The sequence below is a fragment of the Felis catus genome, chromosome B2 (assembly GCF_018350175.1).
Source record: "Felis catus isolate Fca126 chromosome B2, F.catus_Fca126_mat1.0, whole genome shotgun sequence".
NCBI lineage: Eukaryota > Metazoa > Chordata > Mammalia > Carnivora > Felidae > Felis > Felis catus.
This window is the reverse complement of record NC_058372.1, coordinates 44,610,826-44,631,646: the sequence shown is the minus strand read 5'-3', so window position 1 is coordinate 44,631,646 and position 20,821 is coordinate 44,610,826. Positions and strand designations below refer to the sequence as shown.

Genomic DNA, 20,821 nt, shown 5'->3' with positions numbered 1-20,821 from the left:
TTCTTTCTTTCTTTCTTTCTTTCTTTCTTTCTTTCTTTCTTTCTTTCTTTTTCTTTTCTTCCTTCCTTTCTCTTTCTTTCCTTCCTTCCTTCCTTCCTTCCTTCCTTCCTTCTTTCTTTCTCTCTTCCTTCCTTCCTTCTTTCTTTCTTTCTTTCTTTCTTTCTTTCTTTCTCTTTCCTTCCTTCCTTCTTTCTTCTTCCTTTCTTTCCTTCTTCTTTCCTTCCTTCCTTCCTTCCTTCCTTCCTTCCTTCCTCTTTCTTTCTTTCTTTCTTCTTTCTTTCTTTCTTTCTTTCTTTCCTTCCTTCCTTCCTTCCTTCCTTCCTTCCTTCTTTCTTTCTCTCTCTTCTTTCTTTCTTTCTTTCTTTCTTTCTTTCTTTCTTTCTTTCTTTTTCTTTTCTTCCTTCCTTCTTTCTTCTTCCTTTCTTTCCTTCTTCTTTCCTTCCTTCCTTCCTTCCTCTTTCTTTCTTTCTTTCTTTCCTTCTTTCTTTCTTTCTTTCTTTCTTTCTCTTTCCTTCCTTCTTTCTTCTTTCTTTCTTTCCTTCTTTCTTCTTTCTTTCTTTCCTTCCTTCTTTCTTCTTTCTTTCTTTCCTTCTTTCTTCTTTCTTTCTTTCCTTCCTTCTTTTTTCTTTCTTTCTTTCTTTCTTTCTTTCTTTCTTTCTTTCTTTCTCTCTTCAAAACTATTCTTTTATATAGCTAGGGTTGGGAACCATGGAGTCCCAACCGTAAGAGAGAAAGTTGCCAGATGGAGAAGCAGAAGCAACACCTGTTCATGTGGCCAAGCATTTGGGGCCGGAAGGGCCAGCAGCTGTGAGCACGTGAGCAATGTGCATTAGGATTCTGGCTGCTGCTGTCTGCCCGTGAGAGAAACGGACCCATCTCACACCCACGTGTGAGAATGCAGAGATTTCCAGTTCCCCCACCAAGGGCCCGGCCACACCCCTGACTTCACCGCAGATAGACTGGCTCCCTTGTTCCTTGCGAATTTTACGAACCCAGATTAAATGTTCGAGGTAAACAGGATGTGCTCTTCTGGTGCCAAATGATTATGGGGGTCATATATCTTATCCCACGGCACGTTGACGTGTGTGTCCCCACGTCCAGAAAAAAGGGAAGAAAGAAATACTAATTATCCTTTGCGTGATCTGCCGCTTTGTGGATTGAGCTAGGTATGGATAGACAATAAATCGGGGTTATTTTTTAATCATAAAATGTGCTCCTAGAACTATCCCCTCCAAGATCTCTCAATACAGTTCAAGCTAGAATCGCTCGTGGCTGTCATGTGTGTGTGTGTGAATGGAGAGCGTTAGGAGGGGCTCTGCCAGCTTTACGTCAGAGTCCAGGGTGCCCCTGGGTTTCGGCACATAGTAAGTACCACCGGGCGGCTTGTTGACTGAAGTGTCTGCATTGGCTGTGGGTACACTATGAATTCACAAGTAATTTACCAACACAGCATTTCAGCCCACATGGTGTGATTCTAGTCATAAAGGTTCAATAACTGAAATCTTGCCTATTTCCTAAAAATAATCCCCAAAGTGAAACCTTTGAAGTCACAGTGTGGTGAAAGCGTCTGTGCTGCATAGACTCGCTAAGTGCTATGGGGCTACCCAGGCAGAGAATCCTTTCCTTTAATTACCTTAGATTCTTAATAGAGGACCAAACACAGGCATTGAGGGTTTTAATAGTACCTGACAATATTTACTGAGTGTTTATTATGTGCCACTCGGCTCAGGGTTTTCCAAAGATTGTTAGCTCATGTAGTTATTCCGATAATCTTATATGTCTGGTGCTTTTATAGTAGCCGTTTTACTGATGAAGAAACACACAGTTTTAAGTAAGTTGCCCGAGGCACACAAAGCCAGCAATGGATGAAGTCGGGACTCCAGCCCAGGCAGTCTGACTTATGAGTCATGCCTAATTACTATGCGATGCTGCAAACCTCACAGGGCACTGCAGAAAGGTCCACACGGCAGATACATGCAGTGTATTCAGGAGAAAGATGCATCTCTGGAGGCGATAAGAAAAGAGGCAGGATGTTCTAAAGATTAAGAGCTCCAGCCTTGGCAACAGACTCGACTACTTTACCGTGTGACCAGGGTGTGTTATTTAATTTCCCCATGCCTCAGTTCCTTCATCTATAAAATGGGGACGATGATAGTTCTACCAAGGTAGGACCTAAGGATTAGATGAGCCTAGTTCATGCAGGGTGTTTAGTCTAATTCCTGGAATGTAGCCGAGTCTTGATAAATGATAGCAATTATTGCCATTACTAAGTGAATAGCGAGACCCCAAAAGACAGCTCAGGAAGGAGGAATGGGACATCTCAGCGGCCAGGAATGGTTTGAGAAGAAACTGAGAGGCAGCCATTCATTCAACCAAGACTTGCTGTTAGTATTTATGACACATTTTGCCAAAGAAAGTACGGTGAAAACTTGTGAGTGGTCAGCCTATTTTGCAGGCAAGTTTTATGGAAGAAAAACATGGCAGAGCTGGGTTTATATTTAGGTTGTGTGTGCCAGGTGAAGTAGCCCAAATATTGCCTGGTCACTTGAGAACGTTTGAAGAATTTGAATGCGGTAGACAGCAATCTATGAGAAATCGCGTTCTAGGCAAATGAATCTGCCGATGGTGCGTTGGGTTCTTGAGCAGGGCAGTGGGGGTGGGGTGGGGAGGAAGCCCATCCAGGAGATTGCTGCAATCATCCAGGTGCGAGGTGATCGTGTCCAAACCAGGGTGGCAGCCAAGGGAAAGAAAACAGCGGCGGAGGCAGTGACAGGACTTGGTGGCTGGTCGCATTGCGGCTCCCTCTCCTGCCCTGGATTCTTGTGTGAGGAATACCCGTGCGGTGGTGAGCCTGGGGAACTGGACGATGAAGCCAGCTGTTGGGAAATCTTGAAAGGGATGGGTTATGAGGTAGCAGTGGGAGAGAAGAATGACATTCAGTCTTTGGGGAGCTGAATTTTCCACCCAGAGGGAAAGAGTGTGGCTGGGGAGATGCGCCTGATACGGAGCAGAGCGATCAGGGTGGAAATAAAGTTTTGGAGTTCTCATGTAACTTGACAATGAAAACCATGGAAGCGGACAAGCTCTCTAAGAGAAAGGGTGTCGCGGGGATGAGCCAAGGACCCAGGTCCGCAGTGGGGCAGTTGGGAGGAGGAGGGAAAGGAGCAAAAGCTGGAGTGATGGGAGAGGAAGGGGAGAGTGATGGAAGAGGAAAGGGGGCCCCGTGAACGAGGAGGCACTAAGGGCATCAGAAACCAAGAAACCAGGGAGGACGAGGACTAGTGAAGAATGGCACTGGCTAATATCAGACGCTCCAGATTAAAGAAATCTTGGAATATCCATGACTTCTCAGGGAACTGTATTTTGAGTAGTACACACACCTTATTCTTGAAGTTTAACAAAATCCCTAGAAGGGAAAATGAAAATTTCAGAAAAAAGAAGTCATGGGCCAAGGACAGCCATGCATGGTCTCAGGAGACAGAGATGATGAGGTCTCTGAAAGCGGGAGACACAGAGGGCTAAAGTGGCCCTGACAATCATTAAAACGTTGGAATGATTTTTTAAATGTTTGTTTGTTTGTTTTGAGAAAGAGAGCATGGGAAGGGCAGAGAAAGAGAGGGAGAGAGAGAATCCCAAGCAGGCTCCACAGTGTGCCAATCCCGACACAGGGCTCCAACTGACGAACCATGAGATCATAACCTGAGCAAAAGCTAAGAGCCGGCCGCTCAACCGAACGAGCCACCCAGGCACCCCTAAAATGTTGGAATATTTTAAGCCATGTTGTAAATAACTGCTGCCCCTCAAGCCCCTGGAGTGTCCAAATGCCCTCCACCCCCTCTGCCTCAGCCACCCAGCCTTCGGACCCTCCCGCAGACCTCCGTACCATCCAGAATGAGGGTCCCCGGCCCCTGCTCCTGCATAGTGACCAGAGACTGCTCCAAATGGTCCATTACTTTTATGATTAACACTCCAGTATTCTTTTGAATACCTGATGGAGGGTAGGACCACAGATCTGCAAGGCTTGGCCCCACACCCAAGCCCTCTGCTGCTCGGTGCATCCCTACAGCCAACCACAGGGCTACCCTCCATCATAGCTGGAGCACAGCCCCGGCATTGTTTTGCTGGGACTTAGGGAACCCCTTCCACACAGTAAATGAAAGTAGGAAGATCGATGAGATAAGAGCAGAGTGAGGAACTTAATGTTTTCGTAAAGATGGCAATCTCTTGCTTAAAGGCTCAAATTCTCCAGGGATTTACAACAGGGAAAGAAGTGTAAAAGGTTATCAATGCTGCACACACGGGCAGTGTGTTTTGGAAAACTTGACCCCATTGTGTACAAACAAATGTTCTTCTGTAATCTGATGGTACCGAGCCGCCCTGACACAATGCTGTTGCGGGACCTTATTTCAAGGCAAGGGAAAATTAAATAGAAAAAAAAAAATGTTCAAGGCAGTCCTTTAATTGGTATTGTGTTTCGTGTTTGTGTTAAATAAATATTTAGCTTCTACTTCTGCATGTGTGAGGGATGAATCATCTAATTAAATAATGTCGGCAAAGATAAGTCTTGTCACCTCTGCCGTGGAAAATACAGATCTATGAAGGCAGGCTCTTAAGGTTATACGTGAGGATTTTTAATCCTCAAGTTCAGGAGGGAGGTTATGGCTGATACCCTGTGCCTCATGGAGATGAGTAATAATCACAGCAGAATTTGCAGTTGAAGCCCTCCTGGAATTTGGTGCTATAATTTAGCACCTGTCATCAAAAGGAATCTGCTCTGAATTATTCTCCAGGAGTAGAATGATGTATGTGCCGATCTATGTTCAGTCTCTCACCTACTATGTTGATCAGAAGTACGTGTTTAAAAAATAACTACCTGAACATCTAGGCTGTTCCCCAGAACGTGCAAAGCAGGACACGGGGAGATATGCGTGTGGCCTCTCTCAAAGGGGACAGTAACTTGTCTAGTTGGCCAGCCACAGGCCAAGGTTGAGTAAGAGGCATGGCTTCCCTTGATACAGTCCTCACGTGCAATACATTGAGTTCTTTTCTTAAAAAGAAAGTCACATGGGGCTCCTGGGTGGCTCAGTTGGTTGGGTGTCCAACTTCAGCTCAGGTCATGATCTCACCGTTCATGAGTTCGAGCCCCACGTGGGGCTCTGTGCTGGCAGCTCAGAGCCTGGAGCCTGCCTTGGGTTCTGTGTCTCCCTCTTTCTCTTCCTCTCCTCCACTGGCATTCTTTCTCTCTCTCTCTGAAAAGTAAATAGACATTTAAAAAAATTAATAAAAAAAAAAAGAAAGCCACACATATATCACTACTCCGTGCAACATGAGAGCCAAGCAGGTTACAAATGGGAGGCATCTCCACTCTCTCTTCCACCTTGCAAATCTCCTAAGTTGTATACACTCACTCATCTTGCACATAGTCTACAGCTACCCCCAATGTGATTTCCTCCCTACTCGCCCCAAGGAGAGCTGAGCACATATCACGAGTATATTGCCCTTGCTGAGAACATATCATGTCTCCAAATCCCATGGGCAAAATCAGCCCCCTCCGTGTGGGCCTTTCAGCACCACTGGACACAGTTGTGACAGTCTGCTTCTTGAAACCTGGCTTTCCCTGGTCCCAGACTCTCTTCTAACCTTGTTTCCTTCCTGCCTCTCTGGTCTCTCATTCGCAAACATCTTCGCTCCATCATCTTCCTTGACAGGACCTCTGGTTGCTGGAATTCTCTGGGCCTCAGTTCTTGGCTGTCATCTCTACTCTCTCTCCTGTCTTCCTAATCAATCTTAACACTCCTGTGGTTGCAATTACCCTGCCTGTCCTGGCTCCTGCTCACCTCACAAGCCCTCCCGTATACATCCCTTGCTCCTTTTGGTGTTCCAGCCACTCTGGCCCATTTGCAGCTCCTTGAACGTACCGTGCATTTTTCTGCCTCAGGGCCTTTGCACATGATCTTTGTTCTACCTGGAACTCTCAACCTCCTCCCCCTCTGAGCTCCCTTTTGTTTTTAGCTAATTCCAACTCACACTTCAGATTTCAGCTCAACTAAATACTTCCTTCAGGATACCTTCCACAGATCCCCAGGACTAGGTCATGTCCCTCTGTTAATAGACTTTATTAGAAAATTCAGCCCAGTGGTGAAAAATATGGGCTCTGGAATTAGGCTTTTTCGGTTCACATTCTGGCTCTGCCACTTACCATCTTGTGTAATTTGGGGAAAATTATTTAACCATTCTGTGGCTCAGTTCATTTGATATCATACGGTTAAGTAGATACTATACTAAAATCCCTATACTGGAATTGCAATGAGGATTAAAAGAGTTAATACAGTCAATGCTCAGCTCTGCGCCTGGCACACAGTAAGTGCTCAACAACATATTAGTGTCACGATTATTTTCCTTGGTCACACTTTCATGGTCATGGTCAAACAGTGAATTCAGTGACTGATCCTTTAATGATGCTCATCTACTCCATTAGACTCTAAGCTCCATGGAGACAGGGATCATTTGCTTGTTTTCTGCTCCTTTCTCTGCACCTAGCAGAGTGCCTGGCACTTAGCAGGACTTAATAAATGTTTCCCCAGTGAATGAATACAGAAATGGATACATGAGTAAGGGAATAAATAGATTTGCTTCATGCTATGCTTACGACAACAAATATAATACAAGGAGGAAGGTTAAGGACCTCGATTAAGAGGAAGTAGAGACTATTTATAGCTAGGCAGATCAAGGAACCTCCAGCCAGGAGGCAGCCTTTTGCCTTGTCATTGAAGGATGGATTGAACTGGAGTATGCAGCGATTATCCCGAGGCCAAGGGGCAGGGAAAGATGGAGATTAACAAACCAAGTAAATGGTAGGATTCATTTGGTTTTACCAAACATTCAAAAATAGTTTGACAATAATAACTGCTCCTCTCCACCGCCAGGATTGATTCTCAATCCTGATAAGCTTTTCATTTTTACTTTGGCGTGAATACCAGAAAACCTCTCGCTCTATTTTCAATTATGAAAAATCAGCCACCTTCAGTGGTGAAAATCTAATAGATGCTTATTACATATACTTGCTCTGGAATATACAATCTAGGTCATGGAAGGCCTTGAGTATCAATGAAAGCAACTGCCTTTACTCAAAAAGCAATGGGGAGCTGAACAGGGAATAACATGTGAGAAGGGCACTTCTGGAAGGTTAATCTTGCGTCCATGTAGACAATGGGGCGGAGAGGGAAAGAAGACAAGCCATTGCAATGGTGCACGAGAGAGGCAGTGAAGGCCTGAACTGCCTACTAAGTCAGAGGTGGGTTGGATAAATACAAGAGGTCATCATGGTTAGGCTCAGAAGCCTACGTGAGGTTTACCTTGGATTTGAAATAAATGTGAGAAATTTTAGACTCTTTGAATAGTAATGGGACTTCAGAGGCAAACTTCAGTGAGCACCTAATAAATTACAGAGATCTATACTTCTCATCATCATCTTTGATGACAGTCACTATCCACAATTCTATCATAAATGGTTTGCCCGACTGTAGGACGATATTGTCATCTAGAATGTAAGAATGCTTGGTGGGGTCTTCTGAGGCACATAGTCCTTTCTAGGCCTTAGTTTTCTCATCTGAAAAACTAAGGGGAGCCCACACTTCCATGGAGGCAGTGCTGGAACTAGAGATAAATTCTAATTCGTCTTCTAATTCAGATTGTGTGTGTTCTTATGCTCTGTTCAGACACACCGATAATCCATTTTTCAATGTTCATCAAAAACTTACTCAAAATAAACACTCAGTAAATATTAAGCAACAGACCAGAGGGCCACACTTACCCTTTTTAAATAAAAAAAGAATGGTACCATTTTTACTGAATTCGAATTAATTTTCCAGGGCTGCCATAGCAAAGTCCCACAGACTGGGTGGTTTACACAACAGAAATCTCTTTTCTTACAGTTCTGGAGCTTAGAATTGGAGATCAACATGTCAGCAGGGTTGATTTCTTCAGAGGCCTCTCTCCTGGGTTGGTAGATGGTCATCATCTTTCAAGGTCTTCACGTGGTCTTTCCTCTGTGTCTGTTTGTGTCCTAATCTCCTCTTCTCATAAAGCCACTGGCTGTACTGGATGAGGACCCACTCTAATGACCTCATTTTAACTAAGTTACCTTTTTAAAGACCCTATCTTCAATTAAAGGTCACATTCAGAGGGACTGGGGGTTAGACTTCAACATACTAATTTTGGAGGGATACAACGCAGCCCAGAACAAGTTGCAACGAAGACCAGGCCCTTTTGTGCTTTGTGGGCATGATCTCTAATCTCCACAGCGGTGCCGCAAGGCGAGCGCTGGGATCCTTGCCATTCATATCAGCAAACTGAGGCTCGGTGGGGGTGAGTGTCTCACCATGGTTACCGAGCGGCGGAGCTTGAGTCAGAATACAACCCTGTTTCGTTTCCAAACTGGTGCTCTTTCCACTGTAGTCTACTACAGGAAAAAGGGAATCGCCTGAACTGTAATGCCACCAAATTCTCCTTCCAAGTCAGAGCAAAAATAGATCTGCCTTCTTTGGTGCCAGTAATTGTTCAGGAGAACAAAGCCCTCCTAAGGACCGTGGCTGAGCCTACTGCACAGCGGCCGGGCAAGCTGCTCAAGGGAACCTCCAGGAGGGGCTCAAGGGACTACTAAATCTCCCCCTTTGGGCTCTTGGTTCCTCTGCGTATGCTGTTCTCCTTCACCTGAGACTCTCTTTTCTTTCCTTGTTACACATGAAAGCATCACCCATCCTTCAAAGTCTGGCCACTGACCCTAATCACTCCCAAACTCGCCCAGCTTTCCCCCATCTTCAGTTCCAGGCATGCTTATCACTCGCACAGTGCAGCTCACTTGGGAGATAGGCCCTCGTGGGGGCGGATCTGGCTCTGTTACTCAACTAGCTGGGTGGCCTGGGTGAATTCTGCAGCCTCTCTGGGCCTTCATTTTCTCATCTATGAATTAGGATAAAAGTACCTACCTCACAGGGTCATCGTGACAGGGAAACTAAGTGCGCTAACCTATTTACTGCACTTAGCAGCGTGCCTGGAACGTAGTAGACGGTCAGTACATAGTGGTTTTTGCATTGATATTTTTTCAGTCTATGTTGCGTGCCTTCCCAATGAGACTGGGAGCTTCCCGGAGGCAAGGACCATGGCTCACTTCAATTTATGCAGGCAGAGCACAATTTGGGGACTGCAGAAAACACTCTGTATTTGCCAGTGCACAAGTGTGCAACACATTTGATAACTGTATGAGACGTTGAACACAATCTCAATTAACGGCCTTGGCTATTGGATTGTATCAAAAACTGGTGGGAAGATCACGTTGGAGCCCACACTTCCATTCATTCATTCATTCATTCATTCATTCATAATTGACTGCTTCCTAAATGCATCCCCTCAAACTTCTGTTTCTATGTAAGTTCTTTAGTAGAGAGCGCTATAGGCTGGTGATAGAAGGTACCAACGTGAAAGGAAATGTAGAAAGGACAATAGGTGGCCGAAAATATGGATCTGTAGACCTCAAACCTCCCTTGCATCAGAAACAGCTCTGGTAGATGGAGAATTTCAGCTTCCACCCCTTAGACATTCCAACTCAAGTGGTCTAGGGTGATTTTATTTTTTTTTTTATTTTTTTTAACATTTATTTATTTTTGAGACAGAGAGAGTCAGAGCATGAACAGGGGAGGGTCAGAGAGAGAGGGAGACACAGAATCTGAAACAGGCTCCGGGCTCTGAGCTGTCAGCACAGAGCCCGATGCGGGGCTTGAACTCACGGAGTGCGAGATCGTGACCTGAGCTGAAGTCGGACACTTAACCGACTGAGCCACCCAGGCGCCCCTAGGGTGATTTTAAAATAACAAACAAACAAATGGAAAAAGGAAAATAAGAAACTCCCCAGGTGATGCTTCTGATGCACAGCCAGGGCAAAGAACCACTGAAGCAGATGATGTACAAATACTCCAGGGAACTTTTTCCCCTAGGCAATGCTAAGGGAGGCAATGTGTGTGGGACTAGAGTGGGGAGCAGAGCCCTGGTCACAGAGGCTGAGCAAGTGTGGGCTCACATTGTCATTTTACCTTCCTCCTCTCCAGAAGGAACCAGGAGAGTATCTGGGCTAGGGTCCCCAGAGGACAGGGGTTGAGGATACCAGAGAGCCTGAAAAGGCAGAGCTGTGTAGGGCTTAGGAAATAAATCATTTCCAGAATGAATCTCACTCTTGCCCTACTTAGACGGAGTGTGGAAACACAACTTGGTGACATTGGGGCATCGAGCCTCACAGATGTGGCCATTTCGTGAACATGCTTCTAACCTTGCAAAGGCATGCAAGGCCATTTACTTCTCCTCCCACTCCCCCGATAAAGTATGGGCCAGTCAGGGCTGATGAAGGGTTTCCAGGAAAGTGGGTAATTTTAAGATTTGGGAGAATAATTCCCTAATGTGTTTCAGGCCAGTCTCACAGTGGCAGTTCCTGATGCATAATCACTCTGCAAGAGAATGTCATTATAGACTGCTTCAAGGAAGCCAGACCCTCATCCTGCAAGTGCAGGGCTTCTGGGAATCCTGAGGACCTATTCCTGGCAAATGATGTCAGGGTGCTTGATTTCCCTCTCCCTGTTCCTTAACTTCACAGACAGGAAAATAAGGCCAGAGAAGATCTGGAAGTTGCTCATCACCCCAGGGTTTGTACTGAGTATGAGATCATAGTTCCCAGTTGGTTCTGAGACACAGCCAGCTCATTCAGGTTGGTGAGTTTTAGTAGACAGTATCCCAGATTTATAATTTAAAAAGAGAATGAAATTGAGAACATCAGATAATTTTCTTTCTTCTCTGCCTCCGTTTGTCTCTGAGTTTCTTAGTCGTCCGCCACTTAATCCAGGAATATAGAATGCATAAGAACCTCTAGGGGATTTACAATTACAGAGATTCTGGTGAAGATATATTGCCTTGAATCTGGGGTTCTACTTCATGCTTTTGATTGGGTGAATTTGGATTTTTCTGCCCGTTAGCCGTGCTAAGTAGCCCCCACAGTCTCCACTGGCCTCCTCACAGATGAAAACCAGCTGGAGAGTTACTGAAAAATTATTGATATAGGTAAAGGAGGTTTGTCTTCAGATATCTCCCAAAGTGTAGGAACCCCAAAAGCTGAACTGATCTTCAGCTGGTATCACTGTTCTGATTGGCCGGGCCCATACACAACTGGTTGTCAAATACTTTTAACGTTACCTCTCCCTCAAAGTGGTGGCATTCTTCTCTCAAGTGGAGAACCCACCTCTCACCCTTACTGGGTGGGCAATGGCTATGTACCTGTTCTCATGCCCCTGCATCCAGGGAACATTCGCTTCCCCACAGTGGGGTCCTTTCGACACCTCTATTGACTTGTGATTTTGTTGGGGTCCTTTCGACATCTCTATTGACTTGTGATTTTGTTGTCACCAAATAGGTCAATAGAGAGTGTTAATTTAATCAATACCTGTCTCTAGGGAGCTGGGAGAAGATGGGGACAATGGGCAGTATTGGCCAGTGGCTTATACAAAAGGACCACATATGATCACTTGGAGACATTATAATTCTTGCTAATTCTGACAGATAAGCCACCTCTGGGGAATGGTAAAAAGGATATAGAGTCAGCTCCAGTCCCTCTAACACCTGGGTCCCTCCCTGGCTGTCATGAGTCAAGGGAGGCTCATTAACCATTCAGTGACTAAATCTCATCCTTTTGATTAACTGTCTCAATCCAGAACCAGCTAGCATAGTGCACGAAGGTGAGGCACGAAAAGGTTACATCACCTCCTGAATACCCAATTCATCCCGGGAGCAGTTGTTATCACCCCGCTCAGTCTGCTCAATACCCACAAAAGCCTGTTCCCTTTGAACAAAGAATCAGTTGCTACAATTGCCCTACAGCAGATGCATCTGGTTTAGATATCTATTCTCGCAACCTAAATTGCAAAGCATTTTCCAAAAGCCATTGAGTTGCAGAATTTTAGAAATGTATTTGATTGCCAGATCTGCAAATTGGGTCACTTTTCCAGGGCCTTCTGCTTCCCCCTTTTCCACGGGGGAAAAGGAAAAGGAGGCAGTCAGCAGCTGGTGATTGAAACACAATTCTCCCTGGCACGTAGGTCTTGGCTACCATCTGTGTGTTATCCTGGCCACGATCCCCTGGCACCCCCTCGAATGCCTGGGCCAAGGCCTGCCCTTCCTGATGACTGCCCTCTGGATTCCACTAACAATCAGGGTGAAACCACGGCAGCCTGCAGCCCTGCTGGTCTTCATGGCTTTTAACAGATTAACTTAAAAAAAAAAGTGTATTTGTTTTTGAGAGACAGAAGAGACAGAGAAGCAGAGAAGCAGAGGGAAAGAGAAAATCCCAGACAGGTTCCGTGCTGTCAGCACAGAGCCCGACATGGGGCTCAATCATGAGACTGTGACCTGAGCCAAAGTCAGATGCTTAACTGACAGAGCCACCCAGGCGCCCCCAAACTTTTATTTAGCTTATTTATTTTTAGAGGGAGGGAGAATGGGAGAGGGGCAGAGAGAGGGAGGAAGAGAATCCCAAGCAGGCTGGGCACTGTTAACACCTAGCCTGGCTCGGGGCTCGATCCTATGAACCGTGAGTTCATGACCTGAACTGAAACCAAGAATCAGACCCTTAACTGACTGAGCCACTGAGACCCCCCATGGCTTTTAATCATCTGAGCCTCAGGAAAGTCTGTGAGAAAATTAGAGGAGGTATAATTATCCCCATTTCATAGATGGGGAATATTGGGCTCAGTGAAAGTGAGTGACTTTACTCAAGGATACACAGTTTATGGTGATTCTGCGTCTTAACCCATATCTTCTGTCTCTTGGTCTAGTGTTCTTTTCATGAAAATACATGGCTGTAAAAAAGTTGGTAAGGAAAGGAATCTGTACGAAGTGGTTTGTCTGGGTCCACTTCATTGGATTAGGATTACGCAATGTGATATTCTTCTTTAAAAAAATTTTGTTAGGGGCGCCTGGGTGGCTCAGTCGGTTAAGCGTCCGACTTCAGCTCAGGTCACAATCTCATGGTCCGTGAGTTCGAGCCCCGCGTTGGGCTCTGGGCTGATGGCTCAGAGCCTGGAGCCTGCTTCCGATTCTGTGTCTCCCTCTCTCTCTGCCCCTCCCCCGTTCATGCTCTGTCTCTCTCTGTCTCAAAAATAAATAAACGTTAAAAAAAAAATTAAAAAAAAAATTTTTTTAATGTTTATTTATTTTTGAGAGACAGAGAGAGCACACAAGTGAGGGAGAGGCAGAGGGAGAGGGAGACACAGAATCTGAAGCAGGTTCCAGGCTCTGAGCTGTCGGCACAGAGCCCGACGCAGCTCTTGAACTCACAGACTGCGAGATTGTGACCCAAACTGAAGTCAGATGCTTAACTGACTGAGCCACCCAGGTGCCCCTGTGTATTCTACCTTTTAAATGCATAGATGATTAATCTGGTCACCAAAAACTTCATCTTAATCACCAGTATTATAAAGAGGTTGATATCAAAAATCAATGCATAAGATGGGACATATTGGATTAATATTCTGTGTTATTTACTGTAATACCATAAAAGACTATAAATTACAGATTATATTTTTATGGCTAAATCCAAGATTTTTCATACTAATGGGTCCCTTGCCCATTATTATGCATCATCAAGTCAATTTAATGGGTTGCTACCAGAATTAAAAGGAAAAATAGGGTAAGGTAGGATAGAATACAATTGGAAATATCACAGTGTGTTGTATGTAGCAAAGGCAAGTAATGTTCTCTGAATCCTTTTGTTCGTATGTTAGGTATACTGGATCACGATGTTTAAAGTATTTCTTGCTGAGAAGTCTTTCCTTTTTTCTTGCTTTGTTCCCTCCCTCCCCCCTTTCTCCTTTCTCCTTCATTCTCTGTCTCCTTCTCTGTGTATATAGGAAGGGTACCCAAACATCTGCTACCTGTCCTATGTACAGGTCCCTCCACAACCCGCCCCAACCCTCACCCATCCTGACATGATCATATCCACATCCCTGGGCCTGAAGCAAGGACTGTCCTCTATAGTTGATATTTTCATGCTCCTTCTGTTCTCCTCTCTGTTTGCAAAGGTCCTTTGGTAGTGTGACGCTCGAAACAGGGTTTGCTAGTTCTTTCTATGTGTAATAAACAAATTCTCCCATCTCTAAACCATCATATTTACATTTCAGGCAAAGCACCTCAAACGTAAAGAAATGAAATCCCCAAGGAGAACCACGCTGTGCTGTATGATTATTGTGATTTATTTGTCCCAAGCTACACCGAACTTGAATTTAGAGTCTATTGTTCATCCCTTGGTGAGTACATCCATGTGTGCTATATTTTTCCCTGTCAAATTTTTCTGACTTCCTGGGACTGTTGCAGATGGAAATTGCTTTAAAAAATGTTTCTTGGGGCCTTTGAGAAAATGTTGCAAATGCGAGGAGGGGGTGGTAGACATACATGGATGTTCGTTTGTCTACCTGGCTACAACTTACCATACTCCGCCATTAGTGGTGGTCAAGGGAACATCCCTCAGGCTTCCCTCCTTAAGTAAATGGCCACTTTGAGGCCTGAAACTCTACTCTGAAACTGACAACAATGACCAGAAGGCAGATTTTGAGGACTGGGGGCAGTACACGTTCTCAAAGCATTTATTTTAATGTAAGCATCAGACTAGAACACATTTCAAAATGTGTGCGTGCGTGTGTGTGTGTGTGTGTGTGAGAATCACAGATTGATATAGCTGAAGGGGCCGTCGACGTCATTTAAACTCTTTGCTGACAAATTATCCAGGTGGTTTTGTCTTGTCTTTGGGAAGACAAGACAGAGGATAATAAATACTCCCTCCTTCCTTATGGAAATTATTAGTTATTCCTTCCTTAAGCCACTTTGTGCACCAGAGACAGGGCATGTTACTGGTTTTGAAATCTTGGGAAACCGATGTAATTCTCTCTGTGGTTCAATTTCTTCACCTGTCTCATAATGAGAGTAGTACCAATTTCCTGCTTGCTACGAGAATTAGGTCAGTTAATATGTGCGAGATGCCTTAGAACAGTGCCTGGCACATAATAAAAGCTGTGGTGTTGTTTCTGCTGCTATTTCTCTACTGTAATGGCATTTTTTGCTACTGATTTTTTTAAAAGGTATTTTAGCAGTGCTGTATTCAGTCTGTCACTATTGTTAGAGTTTCACTGGTACTTTGTGGCATTATAGACTGTCTCTTTCGGTCTTCTTAGTACTTAAAAAAAGTTATGTATTTATTTTTGAGAGAGACAGGGACAGCATAACCAGGGAAGGGACAGAGAGAGAGGGAGAGAAAGAGTCCCAAGCAGGCTCCGTGCTGTCAGCACAAGCCTGACACGGGGCTTGACCCCACGAACCGTGAGATCATGACCTGAGCCGAGATTGAGAGTCAGGCACTCAACCAGTTGAGACACCGAGGCGCCCCTCTGCTGGGTACTTTTTAATTTTAATTCTTGTCCCCTGTTTCCGTTATCAAATTTGTTTTTATATTCGTGTTTGCCCAATCTTTGTTCTTTGTTTTTTGTTTAGCCTTTAACGGACCACTTTGTGTTGGAAGTCCTCTTATAAACAACATGTGTTTGAAGTTTCGTCTTGTTTTTTTGTTTTCAACAAAATCTGAGTAAATCTGACTTTGCTTGGGGGAGCATAGTTTATTCACATTTAATGTCATATAGAAGATGCTTGATCTTACTTTCAGGGTTGTGTTTTAGAACTTGATGCACTTAATTCCTCTTTTCTGTTTTTGTGTCTTTCATTTGGCCTAGGTTTGCTTTGTCTTTTTCATTATTTCTGTCATGACTTGGGAGGTGTGCATTATGTGTCTCTTCTCCCAAACTCCAGTGTGAGGTTCCCCTTGTGTGATCATAGGCAGCAGTTTGCCCAGGTAAATGGGAGAGAAACATTCACACCTCCTATGACTTCACGGGGTCAGTGCAGAGCTCTAGTTACGCAGACATGTGGGCAGAAAGCCCGAGGCTGAAGTGATCTCAGCAATACAGTCAGCTTGACCTTTATTCCAGAATTTCCTAGCACTCCTGGCCTCCTGGCTTCAGCTGTACCCTCCCCCTAGACCAGGATGGCCTCCATTGCTGTGGCCCCAACAATGCCCCTCCATCCATCTGGGGGCATTGGCTGGTCAGAGGATAAGCCAGTGACTTCCCAAGGCTTCTGGTTGGGTTCAAATTCCATCTTTCTAGAAACTCCCACCACTATCCCAGAGGTCTCCACTTTTCCTCTCTAGATCTGCCTTTGAGATATAATATCTTCACACAACCCAAAGGCCAAAGACCATCTCATTGGAGAGATACACCTGAACCTGCCTCATCAGCCTGTACTGCCCTAAGATGCCCATCTGTTCCCAAGGCTGACCTTCTACCATTTCAAATGCAGCCCTGTGCTGATGGGCTTTAAAAAAATATTGTGGTAACATACATACCATTTCCCATCTTAACCATTTAAAAAAATCTAATGTTTTTTTTTTTAATTTTTTTTAATGTTTATTTATTTTTGAGAGAGACAGAGACAGAGCTTGAGCGGGGGAGGGGCAGAGAGAGAGGGAGACACAGAATCCGAAGCAGACTCCAGCCTCTGAGCTGTCAGCACAGAGCCCCACGCGGGGCTCGAACCCATGGACCATGAGATCATGACCTGAGCCGAAGTCGGATGCCCAACCAACTGAGCCACCCAGGCGCCCGTGATGTTTATTTTTGAGAGAAAGACAGAGCACAAGAGGGGGAGGGGCAGAAAGAGAGGGAGACACAGAATCCCAAGCAGGCTCCAGGCCCTGAGCTCTCAGCACAGAGCCCGACGTGGGGCTCGAACTCACGAACTGCGAGATTATGACCCACGCCAAGTCAGACGCTCAACCAACTGAGCCACCTAGGCGCCCTACCTTAACCGTTTTTAAGTTCAGTGGCGTTAAATAGATCCACATTGCCATGCAATGAGTGTGCAGAACTTTTTCACCTTGCAAAACTGAAGACCTAACCCCGTTAAACAAGAACTTCCCATTCACCCCTTTCGTCCAGCTCCTGGCAATCACTATTATTACTCTCTTTTTATGATTTCCACTACGTTAGGTACCTCACGTAAGTGGAGTCATCCAGTATTTGCCTTTTCGTGACTAACTTATTTCACTTAGCATAATGTCCTCAAAATTTACTTACGTTGTGACATGCGTCAGAATGTCCTTCCTTGCTTAAGTCTGAATAATGATCCGTTGGACGTATATCCCACATTTTGTTTATCCGTCTACCCATTCATGGACACTTGGGCTGCTTTTATGTCTAGGCTATTCTGAGTAATGCCGCAGCGAGCCTGCGTGTGCAAAGGTGGGGTGGTGGGCTTTCAAAGTGTGGCAACGGAGCCCCTCAAACTTCAACGTGCGTACGAACCCACCGGCGCACCTGATCAAAGTGTAGATCTCAACTCAGGAAGTCTGGGGTGGGGCCCGGATGTTGCATTTCTGACAAGTTGACGTCGTGCCTGCTCCGGTGGCTGTGCTTTGAGCCGCAAGACTGTAGACACACAGCCCCCGCATCGTCGCTGAGTGTGACACCCAGCTCTGGTCAGCCTGGGAAATTTCGTCTTTTCTCCGTCTCCCTGAACCTGTTTCCTCTACATAGCATGAGAATAAATAGCATCTCCTCCATTGCTTTGTTGTGAGGGTCAGACGCTCTCATACGAGCACAGGGCCAACACTTAAGATTTGGTACAGAGTTATTTACTTTTACTTTGCTAGCACACGTAAACCCATGCTAGGATGCCTTTGTGAGGTGATAATTATCTAACTGGAGACAAAGATGTCAAGCTGGGGAGTCCAGCAAAAGAAAAAGAGGAGTGAGGGACAGGGCCTTGGCGAGGAGGAGAGAGATCTGACGACCCTGGAGCCTTTAGTCACCACCTTATTTGTCATCCTGTTCCCTGGGATTTTTTTTTTTTTTCACATAAAATGCCACCTCTCATTCCTGACTGATCGCCCATGATCACTCCAGGCCACCCCTTCCCCCACCCAAACCCATACACAATTATTTTAAAGTCATCATGTCCAAGAGGTGGGGCATTTCCTGGATTTGGTGACCTTGTGTCTTCTGGCTGAGACTTGGCCATCAGGAAATCCCCTTTGGATGGGGATGGCCATTGTCCTCAGAGACTCATCTGGGTACCTCTACATGGGCAAGCAGGAGGAAGTCCCCTGGAGGTTCTGTTTTCTTCTTCGAAGTAAAGACTCATCTGAGAAGATCTATGCTCCCCTAAGAGTTCTCCTCAGTACCCAATGTTTAAGAGAAAAGGCAAGTGCCGGAGTCACAGTGGTCCCTGAATGGGGGTGACACGAGGACTCAGGAGGGCAAGGATGGCCTCTGGTGAGTCCCAAGCCAGCCTGACACACAGACACATTCCACTGCCAGAAACCGTACGAGCAGCTGGTGTGCCTGAGAACATTGCTTTCCACGACGTGAGAAACTGAGCCTCAGAATGAGCGAGTGACTTTTCCAACCAGGAAGAGGGGGAGGTGGTGGGATTCGGTGGTTGGTGCGATTCTAACGTTTGCCTTGTTGAAATCCAGGCCCCCCTGACCTTGCAACCCATCTCTTGCAACCCTTTCCTGACCTTGCAACCCATCTCTTTGTACCTTCTCAAATCTGGGAGAGCCAAGGGTATTCACCACCACCCCTGCAGGGGACTCCTCAAAGACTTTATTGCTTTCAGTATTTTTGCCGCATTTGCCCCAACGATTGCAGGACTTAAAACAAAAAATGGGTTATTCTCACAAGAGGCTGTGCATCCTCGCTGGAAGGACGACAGAGGCAGTAGGTGACAGAGCTACAGAGGCGGTGCTTTGCCGAGATGTCCCCTGACAGTTCCCGATACTCACCATAAGAATGCAGGAAATAGTTCAAAAGTAGTGTTTCTCAAAAGATGGCCTCATGTCCAGAGATGTGCCCATTAAAAAGACAGTTTTTGTCACCGCACCCCAGACCTGTTAACCTGGACTGGGGGGGAGCCAAGGGAAGTGATCCTTACGGTCACAGATTGAAATGCTATCTACGAGGGAATTGACTGCACCTGAATTGTTTTAACCTCAAGCCTTTAGCCCCTCCAGAAAATGGAGCAAATGAAATCGAGACCTTGGAGAGCTTCCCGAAGGTGACTGCCAGGGATCACCTTCTCCTGGGCCGAGTCCCCCAACCACAGCCCATGAAGAGTGGACGGAGAAGCCTTCCTGGTGGCTCCCCACTCCCTACCCCTGGCCCCCCAGAGAGGATGCAGGCAGGAATACAACAGAAGCCCCTTCCCTTCTGCCTGGGCACAGAGCCAAAGCAGTCTCCGGGAGAAGCTGGACAGGAACCAGCCCTGTGCACTGACTTTGCTCCCTCTTGGTTGCTGCGCATTTAGGTACAGCTAAGATAAGCCCGCTGCAAACAAAAGAGCATCTGGGCTTCTGACATTCCAATCGTCATGCATCGTTCCTCTACTTGTTTCTTCAAGAACATTTATGAACTGTCAGGCACACCACTCCTGTACAGATCCTCATGGCTGTTAACACTGTCATCGAAAAGAAGGAGGGGATAGGAGGAGGTGACAGAGAAAGAAAGGGTGCTAGGTAAGAGAGCCGAGGTCACGGAGACAGACCCACAGTTTCCCGGGGTATCTCCTGATAAAATCATTCAATGCCCGTGTGGACATGTGCAGACTCGAGCCAGGCTACCCCGGTTGGAGTCCTGGTTCTGCCCTTTAAAGGCTGTGTGACCTTAGGCAAGTCATTTGACCTCTCTGCACCTGTGCTTTCTCATCAGGGAAATGTGAATAATCATAGTACCTATGCCTTAGATTGTCGTGGGGATTAAATACCTAAGCACACATCGAGTACTCAACAGTGCCCGACACAGGAGTGTTGGATATATTTTAGGCACTCATATTTTTATAATTGTTATGACAGGAGATAACTAGAAAATAATGAGAAATACCACAGATGGTAGAATGAGCTTTGCCTGGGGTGACGTTCATGGGTGTGTTGAGCTCATGGGAAAGGACACACCACAGAGGGTAGGGGCCGTATGGCTCTCCTGTTGAGCCTTGAAGGGAGTCTGGATTGGGAAGCACAGCCTAGCAGGGATGAACTAGGAAACCCAGGTCAGGTCAAGGTGTGGTTACCAGCCGCAGAATTGGCAGTGATCCCAACAAAGCCAATCAAAGTCAACTCTTAAAGAAAGCTGCATGATGACAGGAGAAGAGCTTTATAGAGACGAAGTGAGTGTCAATGTGTGGATGAAAGGGTCCGTGGCAATGGTGCTTCTAGACGAGCGTGACGCTTTGTCCCGGAATAGCTCTTACAACGTCACCAAACTATTCTCGGTGCCTTACATTTGTTAATCATTTGATCCTTATGACAACCTCACGAGGCAGACTATTTTTATTCCTGTATTATAGATGAGTACGGAGGCACAGAGAGGTTAAATAACTTGCCCAAGTTCACACAGCCACTTAACAGCAGAGCTAGGATTTGAACTCAATGTCCGTAGGGTCTTTGCTCTTAACTATTATAGTCTATGGTATAATTCAACTTTATTAAGGGCTTACTATGTGTCACATGCAGTTGATGTAATTCTTATAACAGTTCTATGAGGTCGGAAATATTATTATTCCATTTTACAGAAAAGAAGACTGAGGCTCAGAGAGGGTAAGTAAGTTCCTCCAGGTCACATAACTAGTAAGCAGCACAACCTTGTGCCCGGGCAGTCTGACTCTAGAGCTAGCTCTCACAGCCCCTGCC

At 45.7% G+C, this 20,821-nt stretch overlaps 1 protein-coding gene across 7 annotated transcripts in view; it reads left to right on the top strand.

Annotated features, from left to right (window-relative positions):
* The window catches only part of ADGRF5 (adhesion G protein-coupled receptor F5), a 100,744-nt gene that overhangs the window by 32,116 nt on the left and 47,807 nt on the right, over positions 1-20,821 (top strand). For all 7 annotated transcript variants that reach the window (XM_006931787.5, XM_023254046.2, XM_006931788.5 and 4 more), the window contains exon 2: positions 14,214-14,339. In XM_006931787.5, the coding sequence (XP_006931849.3) occupies positions 14,238-14,339 (102 nt within the window). In that variant the 5' untranslated portion in view covers positions 14,214-14,237. The remainder of the gene's footprint in view (positions 1-14,213; positions 14,340-20,821) is intronic.